Source organism: Chelon labrosus, assembly GCF_963514085.1.
Source record: "Chelon labrosus genome assembly, chromosome: 9".
Classification (NCBI taxonomy): domain Eukaryota; kingdom Metazoa; phylum Chordata; class Actinopteri; order Mugiliformes; family Mugilidae; genus Chelon; species Chelon labrosus.
Genome location: NC_140359.1, coordinates 7,639,151 through 7,662,530, shown reverse-complemented (window position 1 = coordinate 7,662,530; position 23,380 = coordinate 7,639,151). Strand labels below are relative to the sequence as shown.

Genomic DNA, 23,380 nt, shown 5'->3' with positions numbered 1-23,380 from the left:
TTTGCCTGTATGTTTTGGCTGCAGTGTGCAGAGCTGATGCTCTTAACAAATTTTAACAAAATATTAAATATCACTGCAAAAAGTTGTTAGCACCTAAAAATGAATGTGTGCTGTATAGGAAGTTACTATATTAGTAGTGTCACCTTTTGTGGTTACAAAAACCACTACAGTTTTTCTGAATGTGCTGTTTAGCTTATTTCAGATTGCTTCCCATGTTTTTTTTTCCATTTTCACTGAAGACCAGTTAAGAAGCACATGCATATTAAAACAAAAAAAAAAGTTTCAAGTTGAAGATCAGCACAACTTTGTGTAATGTTCCTGCTGATCATGTGACATTTTCTGTCAATCAAAGACACAACATGTGAATGACATAGCCTTTATTAAAACTTTACATTAATTCATAACAGCTTATTTTAAATACTATTGTGAGTTCTAGTTCTCTCTTAATACTACATATATCTCTCTTAATACTATGGTGTATATTAGTACGCTTTTATTTTGAGTTCCCTTTTATAATCCAGTATCAGCCTTAGAGGAGTACATATTGTATGCATGCACTGTTGCAACATTGATATAATTGTATGATCTATGCTCTGCAGAATTCTTTCGGGTAATAATGGATGAGCAGTATTTGCAATGATCACATGAAGAACCACATTAAGGAAAAAGCAGAAAGCTGGCACAGTCAGCTCAAAATCCAAAATGGAAGATCTATTGAAAGCAAAGTGCGATGGTTGGAGTATTATAACTCCCTGAACAGCATCTAACTAGTTGATAAAATATTGGGGTTATGAAGTACTCACTCCAAAAAAAAAAAAAAAAAAAAAATACATTTTGTTTGTGTTTGCAAACGGTCATCTTTTTTAAACATAACACCACAGCAGTCAGTGCCTTGGTAAAGTAAGCAGCATAATATTTCTTCTTTGACCATACATAACTTTATAAAAATAGAAAAAAAAAAAGTAAGAATATATTTGACAACAGGAAGCTATAGTAAATGTAATAATATTTTTGTAAAAGCTGAGAAGTTGCCTATATATTTCACAGTGGCACTAATAGAGTTCAGAAATGCATAAACTGGCCCACCAGAGTCCCTGCTCTTCACCATCTCATCACATCTGTTTGGTCACACTGCACAGCCCCGGGGACAGGCTGAGAGACGGCTGGCTGTCACTGACTGTATTTGATTCGGTTAGCGCACTGGAAGGGAGTGGACCAATCCCTCCTGACGCCTGGCTTCCCCATGGCCTCCACTCTTGTCTTGCCCTCTGTGGGCTGAGGCTGGTGCTTCCTACAGTCGGCCTCTTACCCTCGTATGTCCCCTTAGCCAGTCCATTCACTACAGCAGAGGTCTGGTCCAGGTGCTCAGCTGAGACCAGAGGCTGCCGGTCCTCCTCCTCAGAGATGGCAAATACAGGGACGCTGATGTGATCACCCTCGCCTGGGAAATCACGCCTCATACCAGCCTGACCACTGTCGATCTGACACTGTGTGGAGGAAGAAGAGCCAGACTTGGGCTCTGAAGGGGAGACAGGGGTATTAAGAACCCCGGAGGCCTTCATTGGGTCTGCTGTCCCGGACAGAAGGCCAAAGCAAGGCCCTGTGAACCGCGAGCGACGCAGGTTGCTGGTGGAGTTGAGACGCCGCTGCCTTTGGGCAGGTTGCGTGAGGGGGTAGGAGGCGTTGCTCATGGATGAGTCAGAGATGGTGCTGGTATCTGCCTTGGCTTCCAGGTGAACGTCTGAGAAGCCCTTCCTGCCGTCAGTCCCTCTGCAGTTAGCGGCCAAACTGGATGGAGCCTGGAATGATACAGATGATATGATCAAATTTTAGACTTAAGAGTAGAAAAAGCTTTTACTAGGACACAACAACAAGCCAGCATTCACCTTACCATGACAGTGACATGTAAACAATTCAATAGAAAACATTACGCATTAAAACTACTTTTCACTACTCGAAATGTCCCAAAATACAGGGGGCAGTGCTACTCTAATAATTCTGCATCCTCACTACAACAAAATTATTTAACTTGTAAGAGTAAGTTTTAGCTAACCTGATAGCATGGGAAAGAGTTTGTTCTACTATAATGTCATCTATTTTAAAAATGATCAAATTGCCCCAATTACACTTTCTGACACTTGCTAGCATGGTCAGTTTTTGCAACAGCTCAGTGAAGGAAGTAAATGTAGGTTTTGCAAATGAAATTATCTTTCCACAAACAACTTGCGGTTAATTATGCAAACCCAAAATGATCTGCTTTGTTAAATATGTGACCCTTTCTGTCAAGTCAGTTCATGAAGTAGAATTTATGACACCCTGTCACACCAGCCTCGACAACTCCTCAACAACCTTTCAAGCCATTCTGGCCCTTCTGGGAAAACACTGCAATGGTTTTAATACTGACGCTGTCCACCAGCTTGGTGAAGGGACTGGTGGAGTTCCAGCTGCACCACTTCTTATGAAGCTGCGGCAACGGAGGGAGGAAGTCCTGGAAGGTGCGTACACTCCACGCTCTTGGTCTGGTGCAGCCACTGCTGTCGTCCTTGGCGGACCTGGCACCAGAGGGTGAAGTGGTGAGGTCGGGCCATTCTCCTGCAGGGTCAGGACCGGTGTCACTGTGTCGCAGAAACCTCTCCCGCTGCTAAGGAACATAGAGGTCATTAAAATCTAAACTGTGGATGTGTTCATCAATGGTTGGCGTTCAGCAAGGAAGTGCTGACAAGCTTTCCCATTAAAAAGGTTAAAAGACAGTGGCCTAGACCGGATAAACAAACTAATTAGAAATAAACAACATAAATAGCTCACATATCAGAGGTGGCATTATGCACAATCGCTCAACTGCAGCTACAATGGTCAATGACCTGCACTGAGCAAGGGGCTTGTTACCGAATCAAACACGCATCTTTGGTACAGAGCATGGCCAGAAAGACAGAGGTCTTCAAGCAAAAAAAAACAAAACAAAAAAAAGGTCACACACACTAATATTTCGTTGGACCGCCTTTGATTACAGCTGTGGCATTGTTTTGATAAGCTTCTGCAATGTCACAAGATTTATTTCCATCCAGTGTCGCATTCATTTTTCACCAAGATCTTGTATTGATGATGGGAGAGTCTGACCACTGCACAAAGCCTTCTCCAGCACATCCCAAAGATTCTCACTTGGGTTAAGGTCTGGACTCTGTGGTGGCCAATCCATGTGTGAAAATGATGTCTCATGCTCCCTGAACCACTTTCACAATTTCACAATGAATCCTGACATTGTCATCTTGGAATATGCCCGTGCCATCAGGGAAGAATAAATCCACTGATGGAATAACCTGGTCATTCAGTATATTCAGGTAGTCAGCTGACCTCATTCTTTGGGCACATAATGTTGCTGAACCTAGACCTGAGCAACTGCAGCAACCCCAGATCATAGCACTGCCCCCACAGGCTTGTACAGTAGACACTAGACATGATGGGTGCATCACTTCATCTGCCTCTCTTCTTACCCTGATGCGTCCATCACTCTGGAACAGGGTAAATCTGGACTCATCAGACCACATGACCTTCCTCCATTTCCAATCTTTATTCTCCCTAGCAAATTGAAACCTTTTTTCCAGTTAGCATCACTGATTAGTGGTTTTCTTAAGGCTTCACAGCTGTTCAGTCCTAATCCCTTGGGTTCCCTTCACATTGTACGCGTGGAAATGCTCTTACTTTCACTATTAAACAGAGTTCTACTGTTGTTATTCTTCGATTTGATTTCACCAACATCTTTTCCACCACCACGGGCTGTGTCTTTTGACATGGTTGTTTAAGAAATGAGAAGCTACTCATTCAGTTGGGGTTAAATAACTTTTTGCCAGCTGAAAGATAATCACTCATGCAGTAATTATCCAACAGTAGGCTCGTACCTATTTGCTTAGTTTAATTCAGGTGGTGACTTTTTTTTGGCGAGGCAGTGTAATAAGAAACCACATTCCAAGCAGTAAGAAATGTACTGCTCCACACTCGCATGAAACCGCTGTCAAACCGCTATAGTCACACATGCAGCTGTCAGCAGTCAAACAGTATCACTGTGTGTACAGCATAGTCCTTAGGGTAGGGATATTAGGAACTGACTGCTGCCTGTCTGGTTCTTGCACCTGCTACATTTCCTCCTCACACCTGAATGTCTCCCTGCAGATTTTGTTGTGTACTGCATTAATGGATTAACAAGAAGGAAGTGTGCTGATTAGCTTAGCCCACTCAGCCACACAGCCAACCAGCTGAGCATGTGTGACTATAAATCTCATCATTATTTATTAAGTATATTAAAGCTGTCAAGGGAACAGCCAGGGGATTTGGAATGGTTTCAGTCACATTTGTGGTATTGTGTAGGCACACACTTGTACTATCTTAAATGTACCTTACAGGTCCAAAACGAAGGATCATTTAAGGGGACTGCACTATATTGAGCCTTGTATATGTCATTTTTCCAGAGAGGGAAAACGTGATCGACAGGAGCAGAGGTCAGCTTCTAATTTCTGATGTGTTACCTGCTGTTGATGAAGGAAGGGGAACGGTTTAAAGGGTTGCACTCATCGGAGAGAGATAATCCTTCCCACAAAGTCACTAGCAGCTAGCCTTGTCTAGACAAGAATTAGCTGGGGGTTTAAATAAAATGTTCTTTAGCTCACTAAAGCCGAATGAACACAATGGCAACTTCTAGATTTGACACATGAAGCAAGAAATCAGTCCCCCCCCCAGTGTTGTTGCTTACAAACTGTGGTTCCAAAGCTGGGGTTAGGGACCCTTCAGGGGTCCTGAGGGAAACAGAACCAGACAAAGTTGATTTTCAGATGGCGAGACATGTACAAAACCATTTTGATCCAGACTTCTCTGCCTTGATCTCATCACCCTGCCCACAGCAAGCAAGGTTATAAACTCCTCTTATTGCTTTGTTGTAACAAAATAAGAGAGGTCAAACTGAGGTTCAGTTCAGTCCACTTATCGTGCTGTATGAAAAGTATCACATTTACCTGGAAGTTAACCTGACTCTGACACTGAGAAGATGAGTTTTATATCTTTTCAATGACTTTTGCAAAAACTTGCTAATGCAGCATTTCCCAAACATTATTTACATGGACGTCTGCATTGAGAACACACACAGGCAGACCACACACTGTGCACTAAAGCGTGCATGACACACACCAACACACAAACACACACACAATTGGAGCTGGGAATCTGGCTCTGTAGATAATACTCCATTAGCCTAGGCTGCAGAAAAGCCTGCCAGTCCTTCAAAAAGCTGCCAGACTTGTTTTATGCCAACTCTTATTCCAAGAGAATACAAAAGAGAGCAGAGGAAAAAATGCCTGGTTGAACCATTGCTTCTTCAATGCTCCTCCCATCTTTTAATTATCCTCATTTCCCATTTATGTCCTCCTAGTTTTCATAGTTTTAGACTGTACCATGCATACACCAGTATAGTGGTGTCAGTCTTAATAGGAACACTGGGTCAACCCAAAGCAATGAATGTCCTGAACCTCTGATCTTCATTGGTTCAGGGATCATTTCCCCAAAGCAAGGAGATCACCCACTGAGATCAAATAGGCAACTTTCGGAACATTTCATCCTACTGACATGGAAATGTGAGGAAACAAGAAGATGAGCCCAAAGCCATACTAGCAACATTCTAACATGCAGACAGTGACACTGGTTAGAGGCTCATGTTTTGCAGCTATATTGTTGGCCATGTTCTCACTTGTGACCATAATAACATTTAATCATTAGTACTAAAAGTAAAGCCAAGGCTGATTTAGATTTATTCGCAGGTAAAGTGAAGAATTGGACAAATATATATTTTTTTCTACCTCAATGGGTCACCAAATTTGTACAATCACAAAGCTGGAGCAAGAATGTCAGTGCAAATTACACAAAAAAAATTACTAGCTGATGGCACTAGAGGAAAATGTCAGTAGGTCATCAGAGATAGTAGACTTCATCCTCTAAGGAGTGTGAATAACCTCCAGAAAATCAATGCAGCACTTTGCATATTTCAAAATGGAATAAAATGGTGGATTAACACACTGACACATTATCATTCATCAAGCCATGTTGCTAGGTTATTGATTTTAAGGCCAGAATGTTTTGCCTTGGAGCTTGTAATGATATAATTCAACTGGTTCTTACTGTAAGAGGGGAGAAGGGTAGCCCACTTGGGCTTGGGGCTGAGGATACAATGAAAACCTCATCTGCACCAAGATCGAGCTCAGTCAGACCGCTGCAGGAAAGATCCACCTCTGCATTCTGAGAAATGTCACCGCCAACACTGACTGCAAAAACACAGGGGGAAAACATTTACTCAAAATTGCGTAATAGTGTAATGGTGCTTTTTTCACCAAGAAACTGGTAAAGCTTCATTTGTACAGTGTTGCACTTATAATAAACACTATAATAGTTGTCACAACTGAAATGATATTAATTCAAATACCCCACGTTGTACATCTTAGGACCACTTAGTATTCAGAAAAGTAGTAGAGCTTATGATTGTCTTACTCTAACTTAAATGGTTGAATGAAACAACATTCAGAGTAAGCTAATCTTAACTCCTTCACTGTGTATAAGCTGTGTGTTTTTGTGTAAACTCTGTGACTGGAGCACACAGAGAGGGGACTGTACTCCCCTGTTGTTCAAAATACTCCCAGGCTGCTTTGTGGGTTAAATGCCACAACCCACAAATCTCTCAGCCTGGGTTCAGTCCCACTGAGAGCAAGAGGTCTTTGGATTGTCCCAGGACCAAGCCCGTGTGCTGCTCCAAAACTAATGCAATTTTCCTTTTCGTTGAAAACTCAACAGACCCACCCAGAGTCCACTGAGCGTTTCTCAGAGTTTTTGATTTAAAGTAATATATTACAACATACATAGTGATTCAACAAAAACCTGTCCATGACTTAGTAGCTGCATGTTACTCAGAACTCATTTAGAAGAAGTGGGTGGTTAGCAGAACACCAGGTTGAGATACTTTTCGCCAAGAAAACCCAATCCTACACTGCAGATGACTGATATCTCCTGAAAAAAATTCACAGCAACTGAGACACATTTCGAAAACCTCAAGTCTTCACTTTTAAATGAGAGCACTTAAATTTCAACTCATCATTACTTTGCCAGGAAGTGAATTAATGACAGATTTATTTTCCTGAAGGTATTATTATCATTCCTGAAATTATTCTAGTCAAATGTCTAAACACGCTGTGTAGATATAAATCCAAATGAATGACATCCAGAGTAATGAGCGATCCATGGGCTTTGGGCTTGCTGCAATAACTGCATTCCTCATCATAAAATCTTATCTTAGAACACAAGGAAAGTAGAATATAGTTTGAATTCTGAGTATGAATAGTTTTCTAATGACCAACATCAGAAATCCGATATATCTATCCATTGTGGGGGTTTGTTTGTGTGTGTGTCCTTCCAACCTGTATGTGGAGGGCTGTCGTTGTTGTTGTCCTGCTCTGTGTTTGTCTCCAGGTTGGCCTGACTCTCAGCCATCAGCTGCAGCTCACTGACCTCAGCCCCAGTGGTCTGGGCTCCCGCTGGCACCTACAGCACAGCACAATGCCACAGAGTTGATCTACACAGCTTCATCATGGCACCAGCAGTGTAAATATGTTCACTACAGGTGTTAGATTAAGCCCCAAAGCCATCTGTCGAAATGTCCTCTAATGGTACAGTACAAGCTATTACTGTATAATAGCATAATTTGCTTTTGCATTTTTTGTTTTCTGTAAAGTATTAGTCTTCTGTTGGTGGCCTTAAGCAGCTAATCTAGTATTTTTTTAAGTTTGCAGTCTTCAACTGACACCGACTCGAGCGGCATCCCTTGTGTGACCTGACATGAACCTAATCTGGTACAGCTCTGTGGGTGGTTGGACAGAGGGTCAGTGCTGCAGAAGTGGACAGTGAATATTAAGAGAAGAATGTCTCACTGGCAAATAAGGCAAAAGAGACAAGACAGGTAGGGGATACGAGAAAGTCACACGTAGAGAGAACAAAGGGAGAAGAAATGGAATGAGTATATTTAGTCATGTTTTAAGAAATGGATTCCATCATTTTTTTTTTTTTTTTTTTTACATATATAGCAAAGATAACATTTGATCTTCTTTGAAACAGTGCCTACAGATAAAGGTGGTGCACTTGAACAACAACACAAGAAAAAGTAGCATTAGTAATCATTTTGAACACAAATATCAGATGTAAGGTTCTTCTGTAGAAAATGTGAGTACACCCTCAGGAACTAATATTGCCAGTTTTAGCAGAAATACCTTCTAATGGGCATTTTGCATAATTGTCCGCTAGCCTCTCACATCAACTTTTGACCAACATCCAAGAAAAAATCCTTCAGCTGCAAGAGTTTTGGGGGGTTCTCTTGAATCAACTGCCTGTTTCAAATCTGGGCTTTGACTGGGTCATTTCATTTTTTTTTTTTTTTTGAGCCATTCCTTGGTGGATTGGTTAATGAGCTTAGGATCATTAACCTGTTTAAAGGCCCAGGTTCGGTTCAGCATCAACGTTCAGTCAGCTGGCCTCACATAACCTTCAAGCAGTCTTTGATATGATGCAGAGTTCATGGTTGACTCAATGATTGCAAGCTGACCAGGCCCTGAGGCAGTGAAGCAACCCCAAGCCATAACATTTCTAACACCATGTTTAACAGCTGGTATGAAATTCCTCTTCAGAAAAACTGTATATTGTTGCGGTCAAACAACTCCATCTTTGATTTATCTGTCCAGAGCACATTTTTCCAAAAGGTTTATTTGTTTACTGACAAACTGTAGCAAATGGTTTTCCTGGCACGTCCACCATGCAGGTCAAATTTGTGTTTTTTCTGATTATAGATGAATCCACATCGACACCAAAAGCAGAATTCAGTTCTCTGATGATATTCTTCTTTTTGCAGCTCACTCTTGAGCTGAATTGGGTGGGGCAGACAGTCTTGTAGGTGATTTTTACAGTTTAATGATTTGATTCAAATAATCCAGAGATATTTTTATAGGCATACACAACCTTATTTTCTTAAAACATTAGCAATCTTTAGGTCTTGTCATGATGACACCACACAATGATGGCAATAGCAAAGATAACAGCAGCATATTTGATGTCAAATGCTTAAGTTCCTCCTGTCAGTCCCTGAAGAGGTTTTACTCCTAAGCATCTAATCTGGGACCCCCGATTCAAAGTTTGTGAACTTGAAGGCTTGAATTTTAATTTGTGACTGGACTGTTTTTTAGTTATGGAAATAGCTACAGCATATGAGTTTTATCATCTGTGACATTTGTTCAAGAATACCATGTTTATCTGTAAGCACTTTTCAAATAGGTTTTCTGGTCTAAATTTGTCAGAAAAGCCAACTATGGGATGTGGTTATTTTTTTCATGCGACAGTAGTAGTGTCTGTACCTCAGAGTTGCTGGATGAGCAGGAGTTGGCTCTTTTGGGACACAGTTTGGGTCTGGAAAACATGAAGAACCACAGAAATTCAATTTATAATTACAGACATATCCAACAATCAGCTGTAATGAATGTGCGCTGTTTTTACTCCCCTCTTGGCAGCATTTTCTATGAGTATAATATCTCCTCTGGTGTACACAGTTTGACCAGAAATGTAAAAATGGACACTATCCCATACAACTGTAGTGAAATGGAAGCTTTTTGACATAGTAACCACCTCAACCAACATATAATATCTTGTACATTTCTGTGGCTGTTTCCACTCAATAGTTGCTCTGTTGTGGTTTTGGATGATGCACCACAGTCGTGCATTCACACAAATGCTCTACTCCACCATGTGAACTAACAGTTCACATGGTGCTTGTTGCTGAGATGTCAGTGCCATGGATTGTTGTCTTTTGTCTGTACGTATATATTCTTTTTCAGCATTGACACTCATTTATATTATAAGTGTGAAAGGACATTCTGTCTACAATTAAGTTTTTTCAAAGGCAATCATATTACTATTTCACAACTGATATGTTTTTTTGTTAAGTATCTGTCTGACATTAGTTATATTTCTATATGAGCTCCAACACATCCATGTTTTTCTGTTTTCTTCACAATTCACGACAGTTCGCGTCAAGCAGTGAAGCATGCAGAAACACTTGAGCAAGTACCCTCTTATTACAAATTACAGCTGAATGAGTTCATTACCAGCCACCAGTCAACTGAGTTCTACTCCTGCTGTGACTCTCATCCACCTTTGGCTGTTTTCTGACCGGAGGGGACCTTGGGAGTTAAACTCTTTGCTGCTTTAAACTTGCAGGATCTCATCTGACTTGCCAGGCTAGTTGTTTTCCAAAGGTTTCTGTGAACTTGTTTAAATTAATAGGGAACAACTGAATAAGAAACAAACAGCCACTGAGGCTGCTCATGCGTTTGATGTTTCATGGCAATGCATTTCCTGGCTTCTGAATGACTTGTGTTGTTGTTCTTGCTAATTACACTTTCATTTTATTGAACACATGTTTCCAGTTTCCCTGTCATTAATAGTGGGAACCTGCAGAGTTATTGTGCCTGACGGATGGGTTGGAGACATTGAGCTGGATTTGAAATGAACACAAATCAAATTAAACTGTTTCTCACAGAAAGTTGAACACTAACTGTGACAAAATTTGAGTCTGACTGGACCAGTAGGGTACCACAGTCAGGATCACAGAACAGATAGTATTACAAAGCACCAATTGTACACCCCCAGTTTGTTTGTTGTCTTTTGGGATGGAAGAGGGCACACCTTTTGATTAGTGGACAATGCTATCGCTACGGAACTCAGTTTTACCTCTCCTTGTAGTCCCTAGCTCCCCATTTCCCCACCCATTCACTTTCATGCAGCCTCTTTGTTTTTGTGCTTTTGAATTGGTGCCAGGTGCAGCACCTTAAATGCCCCGCTGTCTATGGGGAGAATGACCTACATCAAGGAAGCCGCACAGTTGCAGCCAAACCCAGCTAATCATCAAGGGTCACCACATCAGGGAGGCTTCCAGCTGAGTCAACACAACAAAGTCGTGACTGTGTAGGTGTGAGTGTGTGCATCTGTGTATGAGTATTTCCCGTCTGACCAACCTATTTTCATTCATGGGAGAAATCAAAGATAAGACTTTTCTCAGGAGAATATTCACTGAGGGATCAGTTAAACGGGATTCATCTGGAAGTTTAATCTGTTGGACATTTATAACCCTTTGAGATAATTGGTGACTCAAATGTTTTATAAAAATAGTAGTGTCGTAATGTAGCAAATGCTATGTCGTCTCAGGCATCGACTTGAAAAACCCCATGGGGTTAACAAGGACCAGTAATGCTTTGAGCTAAATGCTAACATGGGCATGTTAATATGTTCACAATGACAGTACATGCTGATGTTTTAAAGGTAAACAGTGGAGGCTGATGGAATGAATGTCATTAGTTTTGCAGGTTTTTAGAAATTAATTACAATTTCAACTTGATGATGGAAATAGACTTAGGATGCAACCTCAACTTAAATGTTTAATGCATTTTCTGAAAGCATCCTCACTCTACTTTTAGTCCTTCTGTTTAGTATAGAAAGACTAAAAGTAAAGTGAGGTTGCATTAATTCAAAGTAAAAAAACATAAATTACAAAAACCTATTAGCCAAAGTTGCACCCTAACTTAACTTGTAGTACTACCACAGTAACAAATGTAAGTCAATAAACAAATGTAATGCACTGATCACGACTATATGACTATCACCACTATCACCTTTAAATGTTTTTTCATTTTCTTAACTGTTGCGCTACTTCTGTTACCTGAAAATGATGCAGAGGGCACTTGTAAGTATCATAGCGAAGAAGGCTGCTCCACTCACAGCAGCCAGCAGAGTCTCTACCTTGCTGGCTGTGGGAGCCATGGCACGGTGGTCCCCCCCTGGCTCGGTCAGGTTGTGATAGTGGAACAGAAGAGCGAAGCCACGTCCCCAGTGGGTGGTAGTGATGAGCTCCATGATGACCTCCACCATCTCCTGTCTTGAGCCGAAAACCAGCTGGCTGCTGGGAGGCCGGTTGGACCCACAGAACCTGGAGGAAAAGGTGATGAGGTCCGAGATGTAGAGGACATCATGGGGGCAGGCGTCAAGCACGGACTGCTGAGTTTCGGGGCTAACAGCTGGAGTGCTGATGGACTGTGATGATGCTACGGTGGTCTCCTCCATAACTGTGCTTGGGTTAGAACTAGGGTTAAGGTCACCCTTTTGCTGAGATGAGGAGGCGGAGTTGACAGTCTTGTCTCCTGGAGGCACAGCCCCAGGTAAGAGGAGGACAGAAGGTGGTGAAGACAGGTTAGAAGAGGTATCCGCAGACCTTTTAGCAGAATTTGAGACTTTGGCAATCTCCATTTTTGTGGACTGCTCCTGGACCACCACTTGCTTGACCTCACCATCTTGGAAGGACTGCTGAGTCTTTAAGACATCCCCTACACTCTGAAGCATAGTATCTTTATCCACTGAGATTCCATCTGATGCTAAACTGCCAGGATTGAAAGTCACCTCTTCGTCTGCCTCTTCCTCTTCAAAAGTAGAGACAGCAGAGTACTGTGCTGCTGAGTCATGACTTTCAAACACATCAAAGTCAAATATTTCCAGAATAAGTTGGTAATCAATGGGCACAACAAATTGCCAAACACAGTGAGTCCCAGAAGAGTAGTTGTAGGGGAAGCCAGGAGACAGAATGAGGCCTTGGACGTCCACCACGTCCACCTTGGCTCCGCAGTCAAAGTACACCTGAAACAGGAGTCACATTAAGTAAATGGTGTCACGATCCACTAAATCTGCTTTGGAGGCGGATCTGAGAATGTCACATTTTTTGAGGCACTTAGAGGTGTCAGGCTTCTCAGAGTGACAATCAACATGACTCATAACACACAACAGGTTGAGCTCAGTTCAAGCACTACCAAAGTAGACTGTGATTCACATCATAGTCACCCACGCTGGCATTCTTGTTATTCTTCTGCATTATGTTTAAACATGTTGACCACTGTTGTTTTATACTGCGTCTAAATTCTTAAATGAGTCACTAATACGCGGTTTATACTTAGTTACGACAACAATGCTATGTGCATAGGCATGGGTTGCGTGCATGGGTTACGTCGTCTAGTCCTGTGGAGGCATAAACCACACTTCAGGGCAACTGTGGTCTGATTCCTCACTGACATACACAGAGTGAACTATTCAACTCTGCCATTCAGCCTTGATATCAAATTCTGTGTTTTGCCAGTACTGGTGGCCTGGGTAAGCCTCAGGGGCAGTGTATTTCTTCAAACATGCCGGCTGTAATTCTTCCCAGGTGTACAGGGAGGTAAGGGGGACCTTGGCCCTAAGCAGTGGCAGATGTGTGGTTAGGCCAGGTATCTGAGGACCAGACCTTTGTAGGGGGCCTGTGTGTTTATGAGCTTTCCTGTTGGCCTCGAATTCTGGGCTGTGGGAATGCCCCAGACTGGCAGACCCCGATGCCAGACAGGTAGCAAACCAATACCTGCAGGCGAAGCTTGTTCTCTAGACTGAGCAAAAAACATATGAGATCTCTTTGTGATTGCAACCTAGATCAGAGGGGGAAATGGGCATCAGGGACACAGGCAAAGCCAAGACCTACTAAGCTAGACGAGAACTTTCTTTGTGTCATGGACCAACTATCACTAGCCATATTCCAAATGCCTTTATCAAAGGTATTCCTCAGTTAGTATATTTTAATTTGAAAAACACCCATGTAATTTTGACTGTAGCAGTGAACCACTCACTCAACCTTAAAGGAACCAGAATCAATCCAAAGACGCTCTACATAGTTTATACAGACAACAGCCTCAGAGTCAGGCCACATCATATTAGAGACACATGGGAGGTGAGTTAGGGCAGCATGACCTAATTAAAAATAAAAAGTGTGTTTTTGGTGGTAGATGTTCCGAAAAAAGGGTGCAACAACACTATCCTCAACAACTATATGCATTAAAATATCACAATCAGCAGGTCCAGCTGAATTCATAGTTTTCTTGTGTCCTCTTTAAATAATAATCAAATGATGATTAAATCTAGTAGTTTTACATATTTTTTTCTTAGCCATGTCTGTGACCTCTGTATGTCTCCTACACAGACCATTACTATACTTTGTCTCAGTTACCCAGCAGCAGGTTTCAAAGTTATTTTCATTATTTCACAGAACAAAACCAGTATTAACATTAGCTATTTACAAAAACTGTGCGGCTTCGCTATATAATTTGTATAGGCTGCTCAGTGCATGCGTGTGGCTATCACAGTTTGTGGAATTACCCCATTAAAATGTTGGTTACATCCCTTCCTAACATGTATATCTATCCTAGGCAGATTGTAGTCCCTGGGATTGTGGGAATACATTTTAAGGCAGAACAAGCATCTTTAAAAAAAATAAATAAAAATCTTAGTGGAGTATCGTTGCATGTGGAGTGCTCTTGCTTGTGTTTTAAGAAACAAATCATGCAGTAGGTCTAAGCTATGACACAAGACATGTTTGCAAAACCCTTTAGCATTTCAAGGAAATACAGTAGGAAGTCAGTGTGTGGCTGACCAGAAATGCAACAAATTACCCAGCTAACTACAGTACATAGTTTCCTAATTACATTTACAAACAGAAGAAGCTTTGTTAAAGAATCTTTTTTTTCTTTCTGGCACATAACTGATCTCTTCTTAATATTTGAAAAAACATGCTAACTGCTCACATTAATATTTTTGTTCAAGTTACCACTGTTCTGACAATATACTCACTGTGTTTTGGTTGCTTTTCTCCAGACTGACATGTGGAGGCAATTGCATTAGTGCATGTCATGATGCACTTGCACTGCCTTCACATTGGAAATTAATGTGATACAGCAGAGGATTACACGGATGACATTGGAACAGGCCAAATGCCATTCCTGCTGGGGTTTGAGAGAGTAAGCTGATTTGGGGTTCGCAGCGCTTGCAGCGAGGTTGCGCAATGAGGGGAGCCACTTTACAATATGGGAGAATAACAGGGGGAACAGAAAAACAGGGCGCACCCTACTGAACTGCTGCTCTTTTCTCAGCCTCTCTTAAACACCTGCAGTACACCTCAAAATAAACAAACTGAGGTTGAAAATAATGTCCAACTATAAATTAATAATACCAAAAAGAGAACTCTGTCATGGGTAGAGGCGGTCATCTCTCCCAACAGGATGTCCCCTGCACCCTGGGATGTACATGCTAGACTACACATGAAAGGGCCCCAAAGTGCCACAGTGTCGAATGGAAATGGGACATTCTTATAATGCCAAACATCTCAGTTCTGTTACATCACAGGCTGCTCCACTGGCAGGCCGCTAATTATTCAAGGATCCCTTTTCTCATGGCGAAACAATGGCGACTGCAGTGCGCCATTTCACAAATGGGGAGGGCAGATAATATTTTAATGAAGTGATGCTAATAAGCACAAGGCAAGCCGAAAGTTTACATAAGAGCCGCCTGGTCACTGCGTCCCAGTTGTGCCAGTGACAGTGGCTTCCCTGGATAGACGTAGATCAACTGAGCACGTAATTGTCTAAAATGACTTGTTCAGTGAAACATCAGAACAGCTGCTGTCATTACTGAGAGGCCCCTAACAAACGCTATTGTTCTATCATTTTTGCTTTTATGTCAGTACATCTTTTGACATTCCATGCTGGGGTTCATGCTTGTCTCATAAGCACAGAGACAACTTGAAATCCACAAATTGATCACAACTCATATCTGTCATAAACAATTCCCTTTTATACCTGTTTCTCGCATAAAATGTGAGCAAGCCAAAACACAATCTGCTTGTCAGTATGTCTATATTTGACAAAACAGGAGCCTGACCTTATTGTTTGCTGTTACATGGATATTTAAAAAAAAAACAAAAAAAAAAACACCCAGGGTGACGACACCGCTGTGAAAACTCTGCAACACGAGCTGGCTTCTGTTGAAGAACTGTTAACACATACACACACACACACACACACACACATACACACACACACACACTCTCCCTCTCATGCACAAACAGTCCCGGACTAGCTCATAAACAGGCAGGCGGGCCCCTCAAAAAGGGGCAGGAATCCTCACCAGTCCTGTTTACTGGAGGAGAAAACTGACACTGCTTCACGGGCTAGTGCTCGGGTAGCAGCAGTCCACTCGGGATGCATGGCGATCACACTCAATTTCTCAAGTCGGCACCAATATTGACATTGTAAAACTCTGCCGACAAGGTCTTTGTAATTTGTATAAAATATGCTTAATATAAAAAAAAAATATGAAAATGTGTAATATTTTCACTCGATCACAATTTAATCAAGGAAATTTGGCTGGATTAAGTGATGCAGTTACATACTCACAGTTACATAAGCACAGATATAAAAATGTATTTGTAAAATAGAAAAAGCAAGACTCAATCCGCAATGAAGATAAAAGCTGCAGCGACTTGAGTTTAATGAGATTAGGAGTGCCACTAATTCAATTGGCATAAAAAGCACTTTCCCCTCAAAGTTCAACAAATGTAGAGGAATATGCAGGAAGACTGGAGGAGAACAACTGCAGAGTACACAGAATACAGACAAGAGAGACTGACTTGTAATGAAGTATAGTAATAAATTGAATCTGGTTTGAAAACATAAAATTTCCCATATCATTTATAGAGCGAGAGATGCAGGCAGCAAAGTAGCATGGAATGCAGCTCTGTCCTGCTACTTGTATTTTGCACAGCTCCCTACAAATATACAGATAGAAGCTGGTCCCCAGCTGTGGAAAGGCCCAATATTTATCACGTACTGCTTTTGTAATGTCAATCCCTCTGATAGTGGGATCAGTGGCTGTACGTTCAGGTCATGATGAGTTTACAAACTACTTCTGTGGCGGCCTGATTAAGCCCAAGCAATTCTATCGTTGCCTTCGTTGAGCGCTCCCTCAGCACATTTTCACCTCTGTGTGACCAACATTTTATTCACAGGCCCCTCATACGATGTTCGCTACAGTCTATCTACATGGAAAAGTGGAGCGCAGTAAATAATTACCGCTGCGTTCCTGAAACTTGCACAGATACGTGATTGGTTGAGCGAGACAAACAGGCAGATTGAGGCTCTCTTTTCCATGTTTGTGGTGTGAAACCTATTAACATATTTCCACCTAAAAGAGCTGCTGCTGCTATGGGAGCCGCTGAAGCGAGCCTGTGGAACCCTGTGGTAAATCATGACCTTATCACCACAGTGGTTTTCATCTACTTTGGAGAAATCATTTCCAGATTTTGGAATGAGATCCAGTAAATTCATCCATGATAATTAGTCTTTGGTCAGGACGCCGGTGAGAAGCCTAGTCTGGTAAGCTGTACTGACAATGGATACAACCATATTTCCAAGTTTAACCACAACATCAAAATGACCAGAAAAGCTTATTCATTGAATATCATCTCCAGCAACACGTATAACTCCCGAAATATAGCGTGATCTCTGACAAACGCTGTCAAAGCCCTCTACCACAGTAATATATTTAGACCTGTCCAGGGAAAGAAAATGGTGAAATTAAATGTACTTACTTCTATAATAAAATAATTCAAGTTAAATCATCTTATTATGACTGTGTGTATTTTTATGGCTTTGACCTTAGCCCCAGCATGTGCCTCTAATGTACAGGTTTGTATAGCATCATGTTCACAAAGCTAAACATCTTATTTTCCAAAATCTAAACAAGCAAATCATAGGAAATATACTGTCTTAAAATGCAAAATGATGCACAGAAGTGTTGTTCAGCCTGACAATGAGTATACAGCATGTCATTACATCTTTGTATTGGGTTCAACAGAAAAAATGATCATGGGAAGAAATGTATTCAGAATAAATTATACGTTTTGTTAAAAAAGTTCCTGCGATCCAGGTCCAAAAAAACAAAGCTGAAACAAAGGGAAAGGGACTTTCTTGAAAGTGTTCACCACACTGTTGCTCCTTAAGTTCTAAATGACTGGTGGGGAGTTTGTTAAAAAGATTTCAAAGGTTTCAGATGCTTAGTTGTGTGCCTCAAATGAAGGATTTGAGTAGCAGAGACATTAACTATGACTTTGACAGGGAAAAAGGTCTACGTCTGATGCAGATTAGATTTTAACAAACATATTGCGACCATTTTGCATCCACGACAAGCAAAAGGTACTTTTTTAGGACTCTCACAACTTCAACAGAAGAAATTAAAATAAAGGCACCTACAAGAGCTTTTATTTTAAATGCCAAAATAACTGCTGACAGTACTGAATATGATGCTCTTGTAAAAGTCCTAAAAGTCCAGGTTCTTTTTAAATCTCTGTTCATCACACCGTCACCCCATCTCTTCCCGATGCAGTTCACTGACACATGGTGACATGTTTATCTGTTGACAGACTCTGTGTATCTGTTGTCAGATAATTTATGGAAGGAATGAGTGAATTCACTGTTCGCTGGTCCCACAACTCAATTCAATTAGAGATGAATGTCCCCTCATTCCATCACAAATAAAACCTTCCTAAACACAGAACAGAGCATCAAAACAAAGATCAAATTCACTCTGCCTCATCCACAGAGCTGAACTGTGGACCAACAGACTGAGAGGGATAGAATAAATTCCAAGCTTGTTTATGCTGTTCCAAAAATCAACTTAATACAAAAGGGGAACGGAGAACAAAGCCATCATTTACCATGCCCCCTCAGGCAGATAATTGCAAAGATAGTGAGCACCCTATACACACAGGAACTAAAGCTGGAGAAGCCGACGATTCAGTATACCAAGGGCTTTTGTTGGATAGTTCTAAGAACTGTGCTGCTGAGCCGTCATTCTCCATCAGCGGAAGAGGACGACTCTTGACAGGTGGAAGCCATGGTGCTTCTCTTCGCTGTAGTTGAGATGTTCTTGGAAATCTGTCTCAGAGGTAACCTCTCTTATACTGTATTATGACAGCAGCCACTGTCACACATGGTGGCAATATGCTACGTAAACTAAAAAGAGAAAAATATATAAAGTGTGCCGTGCCTTTTTATAATTTTGCGGTTTATTTAGATTGCAGGAACATTATATAGATTACACTAGAGCAGACAGTAATTTCTATGCACTAGTGAGACATCAAAGAACTGATGCCCAACCCTCCCTCTGTCTAAACCTGACTGTTTTAGGTTACTGACAATGTGCATCAACAAGTCATACGCAGTTACATTTCCGAGGAAGGTATCCACTAAAACGCCTCCGTGACATCCAGAGTTATTTCATCAAAACAACTTAAACACCTCAACCAATCAACTTTTTAGCACCCAATAGACAGCTGTGAGGCTCATTACCTTGACAGGAGCTTTGACTCCACCACAGGAGAAGCCAAAACATGTCCAACATGAATGACAGCCTCGCTGAGCGGAAAAAAACATGTCCCAGAAGCTACCCCTGGGTGTTCACTGCGACCCTGCTCATCAGGGAAACACTTTTGATCGTGAACTCCTCCCGAGACAGATGCACAGCCTGGGAATCCATCCTCAGAGAGTAAGAAAACTTAAACACAAGGTTAACGCGCTCCCAATGTGGTTCTCATTTCAGGAGTTTGGAGTCTGCATGCTATTCTCTAACTCTGTGAAGGGCAGTAAAATCAAAACTTGCCTGTGCCGTCAAAACATCCATCTGAAAGCCCCCAGAGGATATAATGTGACACACACAGTTTAGAAGTGTTAACATACTGGACAGAAATTTTACAAAGTTTTCATGAATGAGAAATGTAAACTGAGAGTTAAGTCAGCATGAAGCAAGGTAAGTTAGAAGTCTGTCTTTGACTAGCGTGACAGGGTTTTTCATCCCCTCCAAAAAGCCACACGGTAATAATTTTATATTATGAACTGCAAAACTTTAAAAATAAAGTTATTTTACAGTCGTTTATTATCTATGAGGTGGATGGGCTGGCTAAATGTAATGGACAAACTCCGTTATAAATCCTCAGCTGGATACACAGCAATCTATTTGTGCAGTAAAGTTTATTTCCTTCAGGAATTTCGCAATATCAGAAGCAGCACTTTGAAGGGATATGTTTACGTCCGGTTCTCTTAGCAGACAGAACGTGCGCAAAACTCGACTGTAAAAATGGCCAATTTAAAGTCTGTCACTACCTGCTAAAGTTCTCCATACTGTAATACACGAGCTCAAACGTTTTTGTACTCACAGTGGTCTTCTAATATAGTCGGCTTACGTTTTGTCTGACAGAAGAGCATTTACAATTTTTAAGTACACACTTTTCAAACGTCCACGCTGCGTGCCGCTTCTTGCGATTACCTTTAACGATGTGTACAAGGCTGGTAGTAAAGGACGAGCTATATTTAAATTACAAATAAAACAAAGGCAAATGTCTCTTTGTGTATCACATATATGCCTATGCCGAAAAGAACGGCAACTATTATATTTCCTTAAAATAAATAGTTTTAATTGTCTTACTGTCAGAATGTTTGCCATGAAGCAAACAACTCTTGAATAACAGGTTTTACGAACGTAGCCCGTTGCTTGGTTGTCTCCATACAAGGGAGCACGACTCTCAACGGGTTTTGAGTTTGTCAATTATTTTTTCCAGCAAACAAATGTCAACTTACTTTTTGTGCAACGCATCCCATCACGGAGAGTAGATATGCTGTCATAAAAACATGCGCCCCAAGCGACGTAACACAACTCATTTTCCTCTAATTGTTCCTTTTTATTGCGACGCACAGTGAACCGTGTCCCGCTCCTCCGCTTCCCTCTCATTCACCTGAAGTATCGGGAGCGCGCTTCCATCGTTCATGGGCGAACTCGAACACAGGATCGGACCTCTCGCTAAAATCTCTCCTACTGGGCTCCTCTTGGCCAACTTTACCATGCACCCTTCCGATTTTTTTCCCCCTCAGTATTAGCAGATTGTATGTCTGTAGCTCTTGTTAGTCCGTATTATGATGACCGTGAACTTTGTGACTATTGTCTCATCTCTTTCTTTTCTATTGCAGATATTTTTTATTCTGCAGGCATTCCTCGTGCACTCAACTGCGCATATGGTCGATGTTTAATAGAAAGTGCGCGTCTGGAACCCTCCTCGTTAAACCTTCCATGTTTGCATGATGTTTGATCAAATGTAAATGTGTGCTACTTCGCTTTGGTGAGGGCAGACCACACACATTTAAATTAGTAGGCTATTTGCACCGATTTCGTAGAATTGCCAGCACAGACATGCCAGGTTTATGGCGAAGGCCTACAGAGAAAAAAACTGCCAATCTCTTGAGCAACATGAATGCCTTCAGACCAAAGTACCTAAGTATATTTCAATGCAACATCCTCCTTTCCACGCTGAATTTATAATGTCATACCCATTTAACTGTAAATCTGAATATCTGCCAAGTCTAACTTTCCCACATCTAAAAAAATACCTTTGTCGTGATATTAATAAGGTAACTAAGTCAGTTTTGTTTAATACAAAGTGCCGTTCCGTTAACCCTCACTATCTCTCATTATATTGTGATGGTTTACGTTTCGGGTTGAAGAAAAGGGTCACTTGTTGTTGTCACCCCTATTTCACTCTGTTCTGCGTCTGTCTTTGCTGTTCTTAATACTACGAATAGATGGCGCCAAAGCGGACTCTGCAAGACATGTATGTTCACATATAATGTGACTTCATCCTTGACCTCATAATTTTAATTTTGGATTTTAAAGTGCATAAAGGGGTCTCATCATCGTTAAAGATCTGTTTCAATTAGATTATAGATGCATTTGGCCATTTTTCACTTGTGGTTTACTTTTGACTGGAGAACTGTGATATTCATTCATTCATTTTCTGTAACCGCTTATTCCTGTTAAGGGTCGCGGGGTCTGCTGGAGCATATCCCAGCTGTCATTGGGCAAGAGGCGGGATACACCCTGGACAGGTCGTCAGTCTATCGCAGGGCTAACACAGAGAGACAGACAACCACTCACACTCACATTCACACCTATGGCCAATTTAGAATCACCAATTAACCTAATGAGCATGTCTTTGGATGGTGGGAGGAAGCCAGAGTACCTGGAGAGAACCCACGCAGACACAGGGAGAACATGCAAACTCCAGGGTTCGAACCCGGGACCTTCTCGCTGTGAGGCATCAGTGCTAACCACCTCGCCACTGTGCCGCCCAACTGATATTCCTAATTTCAAATTCCTCCAGTTAGCTACAGGTTGGTACCTGGTCATTAACACACCCTAGTTATGTCAATTTCGGGATGGATGTTCCTGATAAAAACCCAAACTCCCCACAAGTCATTTACAATTACGCTATTTGGATGAGTGATAAGATGTCTTCAACAAAACACAACAAGTCCACTTGGCTTGTTTTTTTGTTTTTTTTTCCATGACCTTGATAACCGTTAACTTCACACCTTACATGTGTATCATTGTTTCCTGCCCAAATGAGTCCCAGTATAAGATCTACTGTGAGCCCGGCCACTATATGGTGTTCAATAGCACCAATGTTTGGGAGTGCAATGGTCTCACTGCTAACACCCATTCTTAGAAAATAAACATTTAGGACTTCCCTCAATTTTTCCCACTATTGTTTAATCATTCTAAAAACATGATTATTGATTTTACCCAAAGCATTTCTGTATCTATCCACAGGAGAGCAAAATAGTTTATAATATTTTAGATGTTAGATGAGGTAAAGATTGTGCATGAACAAAGGTTGCAATAAGAGCATTATGTAACATTAACAATGTAATTTAAAGAATGAATTTAAACCTACAAAATGTTGTACGACTTCAGTGAAAAACAATGTATGGGCGCACAATTCAGCTAGTTGAATGTGATGGTAAGATAAGAGCAGCAGGCCAATACAGTGCATAAAAGTCAAACTGAATGTTTGAAATATTGAATATAATGAATACTGACAGCTTCAATATTGCTCTTTGAGGCAAATAATTACTACAGAGGATGAAATGATAAAGAAATAATACGTTCAGGAATCATGGCAACCCTGACAATACATAACTGCGTATGTGTTTTTTTATTTTTTTAAATAAAAGGCCTGTTTAAATATGCTTAAGTCAAATCCCCTATGTGAAATACATTTTAATCTCATTAAATTAAGTAAGTAGGACGATTTGATTTAATGCTGTGCATCATGCAGTGTGTGAACTGTTTAGCAAAAGAGTCATAAACTGGCACCATCATCTTATAATGACACTCCCAGTGGCATCGGCAGCTGTACAGTTGTGAAGAAGGGTGCAGCTCTTTGACCACAAGAGTGAAGCATCGTACAACAGCCGACAAGTCCCCAAGAAGTATTGTCCGTCCCATATTATGGCTCGTGTTGTAAATGTATCATTTATATAAGTGTGATTATTAACAACTCCATTGTTCCATGGTATATGGGTTTGTA

At 41.2% G+C, this 23,380-nt stretch overlaps 1 protein-coding gene across 2 annotated transcripts; it reads right to left on the bottom strand.

Annotated features, from left to right (window-relative positions):
- LOC311492566 (uncharacterized protein) lies at positions 1-21,888 on the bottom strand. 2 transcript variants are annotated; one of them, XM_084550861.1, is made up of 7 exons: positions 20,598-21,888; positions 11,783-12,750; positions 9,426-9,477; positions 7,446-7,569; positions 6,160-6,302; positions 2,405-2,638; positions 1-1,799 (listed from the first exon to the last, which is right to left on the bottom strand). In XM_084550861.1, the coding sequence occupies exons 1-7, from the start codon at positions 20,676-20,678 to the stop codon at positions 1,113-1,115; spliced, it is 2,289 nt and encodes a 762-aa protein (XP_084406987.1). In that variant the 5' UTR covers positions 20,679-21,888; the 3' UTR covers positions 1-1,112. The 2 variants fall into 2 exon arrangements, with proteins under 2 accessions (XP_084406987.1, XP_084406986.1); XM_084550860.1 differs by having other exon boundaries at positions 2-1,799; positions 2,405-2,641.
- Positions 21,889-23,380: the final 1,492 nt, after the last annotated feature.

Excerpts from the sequence above, each read along its gene's own strand:
- LOC311492566 (XM_084550860.1), bottom strand. The coding sequence starts at position 20,678 with ATGAGTTGTGTTACGTCGCTTGGGGCGCATGTTTTTATGACAGCATAT. Across the intron at positions 7,570-9,425 it reads GCTCATCCAGCAACTCTGAG|GTGCCAGCGGGAGCCCAGAC; the intron begins GTACAGACACTA and ends GCTGTGCTGTAG. Across the intron at positions 6,303-7,445 it reads CGACAGCCCTCCACATACAG|TCAGTGTTGGCGGTGACATT; the intron begins GTTGGAAGGACA and ends GTGTTTTTGCAG.